General features: G+C 62.8%; 1 protein-coding gene across 1 annotated transcript in view; it reads right to left on the reverse strand.

Annotated features, from left to right (window-relative positions):
* Nucleotides 1-86: 86 nt before the first annotated feature.
* The window catches only part of TSPYL2 (TSPY-like 2), a 2292-nt gene continuing 1299 nt past the window's right edge, over nucleotides 87-1079 (reverse strand). The window contains exons 2-6 of the mRNA XM_010571516.1: nucleotides 906-983; nucleotides 677-788; nucleotides 442-587; nucleotides 278-354; nucleotides 87-168 (exon numbers count right to left, since the gene is read on the reverse strand). Of these exons, the coding sequence (XP_010569818.1) occupies nucleotides 87-168; nucleotides 278-354; nucleotides 442-587; nucleotides 677-788; nucleotides 906-983 (495 nt within the window). The remainder of the gene's footprint in view (nucleotides 169-277; nucleotides 355-441; nucleotides 588-676; nucleotides 789-905; nucleotides 984-1079) is intronic.

Genomic DNA, 1079 nt, shown 5'->3' on the forward strand with positions numbered 1-1079 from the left:
GGGGGGGTCAGGGGGAATTGGGGGTGCTCCCAGCCCCCCATTTCCCCAGGTGAGAGGTATTGGGGTACCCCCTGGAGAGGGGGGTGTCACTTACCATCCCCGTCGTCGAGGATCTCCTGCACATCCTCATCATCGTCTACGATCACCACACAGTCCTCCCCGCTCTCACTGTGGGTGGGGGCATTAGCGAGGGGGGGGATAAAGGTTTGGGGTTCCTTCCCTGGCACCCCCAAAATCCCAGGGTACCCCCTGGCCACCCCCCAACAGTGCAGCTGACCTTTCAGGGATCCCCTCGGCGCCCTCGCCCAACAAGTAGAACTGCAGCGGGTTTGGCCATAGTTCCTCCTTGATGATCTTGGGGGAGAGATTTTTTTGGGGGGTGGGGGTGTCAGGGGGGTATTGGGAGCACTGGGAGGAGGTACTGGGAGCGCTGGGACTCACCTCAGCAATACGATCTCCCGCGGGGAAGCTGTGGTCCCCAAACCAAGCGAAAAAGCTGCGGGGGGCCGGTGGACCCTTGTGGGGACGAGAACGGGGGTCCTGCCCCTGCCACCATCGGATGGGGGTTGAATGGGACACCAGGTGACCTGGGAGGGGCAGGGGGGAGAAGGGGGGGGGTCACTTTGGACCCCCCAAAATCCCTCCCTAGGTTGTAGGAAGAGGGGTGCTCACCCACCAGAGGGACCGCGCACGAATTCCTTGGCCACAACATCGTTCTGGAAGTAGGGATTGACGCTGAAGAAGAACCGGATCCTGCACCCAGGTCGGGCTTGGCCAAATTCCTCCACCTGCGGGATCCAGGTGTCCAAGTACGTCACCCTCCTCCTCCTCACTCTCTGGGGGAGGGGGGGGCTCCCCCATTCCCCCAACATCTCCCCACAACCCCCCCGGGGGCACGCAGGCACCTGTAAGCTCGTCATGTAGCTGAGGGCATCCTCGTCGCGGTCGCTGATCATGGCCGAGAGCTGGGGGTGGTTCAGGAACTGGGGAAGGGAGTTAAGGAAAGCCGGAGGCCTGGCTTTGTTGTGTGTTCCCCCCCTCAAAAGTCCAACACCCCACCCCCCCACGCCCCCCCCACA

This window comes from Haliaeetus leucocephalus, unplaced genomic scaffold, assembly GCF_000737465.1.
Source record: "Haliaeetus leucocephalus isolate CR32 unplaced genomic scaffold, Haliaeetus_leucocephalus-4.0 Scaffold337, whole genome shotgun sequence".
Classification (NCBI taxonomy): Eukaryota; Metazoa; Chordata; class Aves; order Accipitriformes; family Accipitridae; genus Haliaeetus; species Haliaeetus leucocephalus.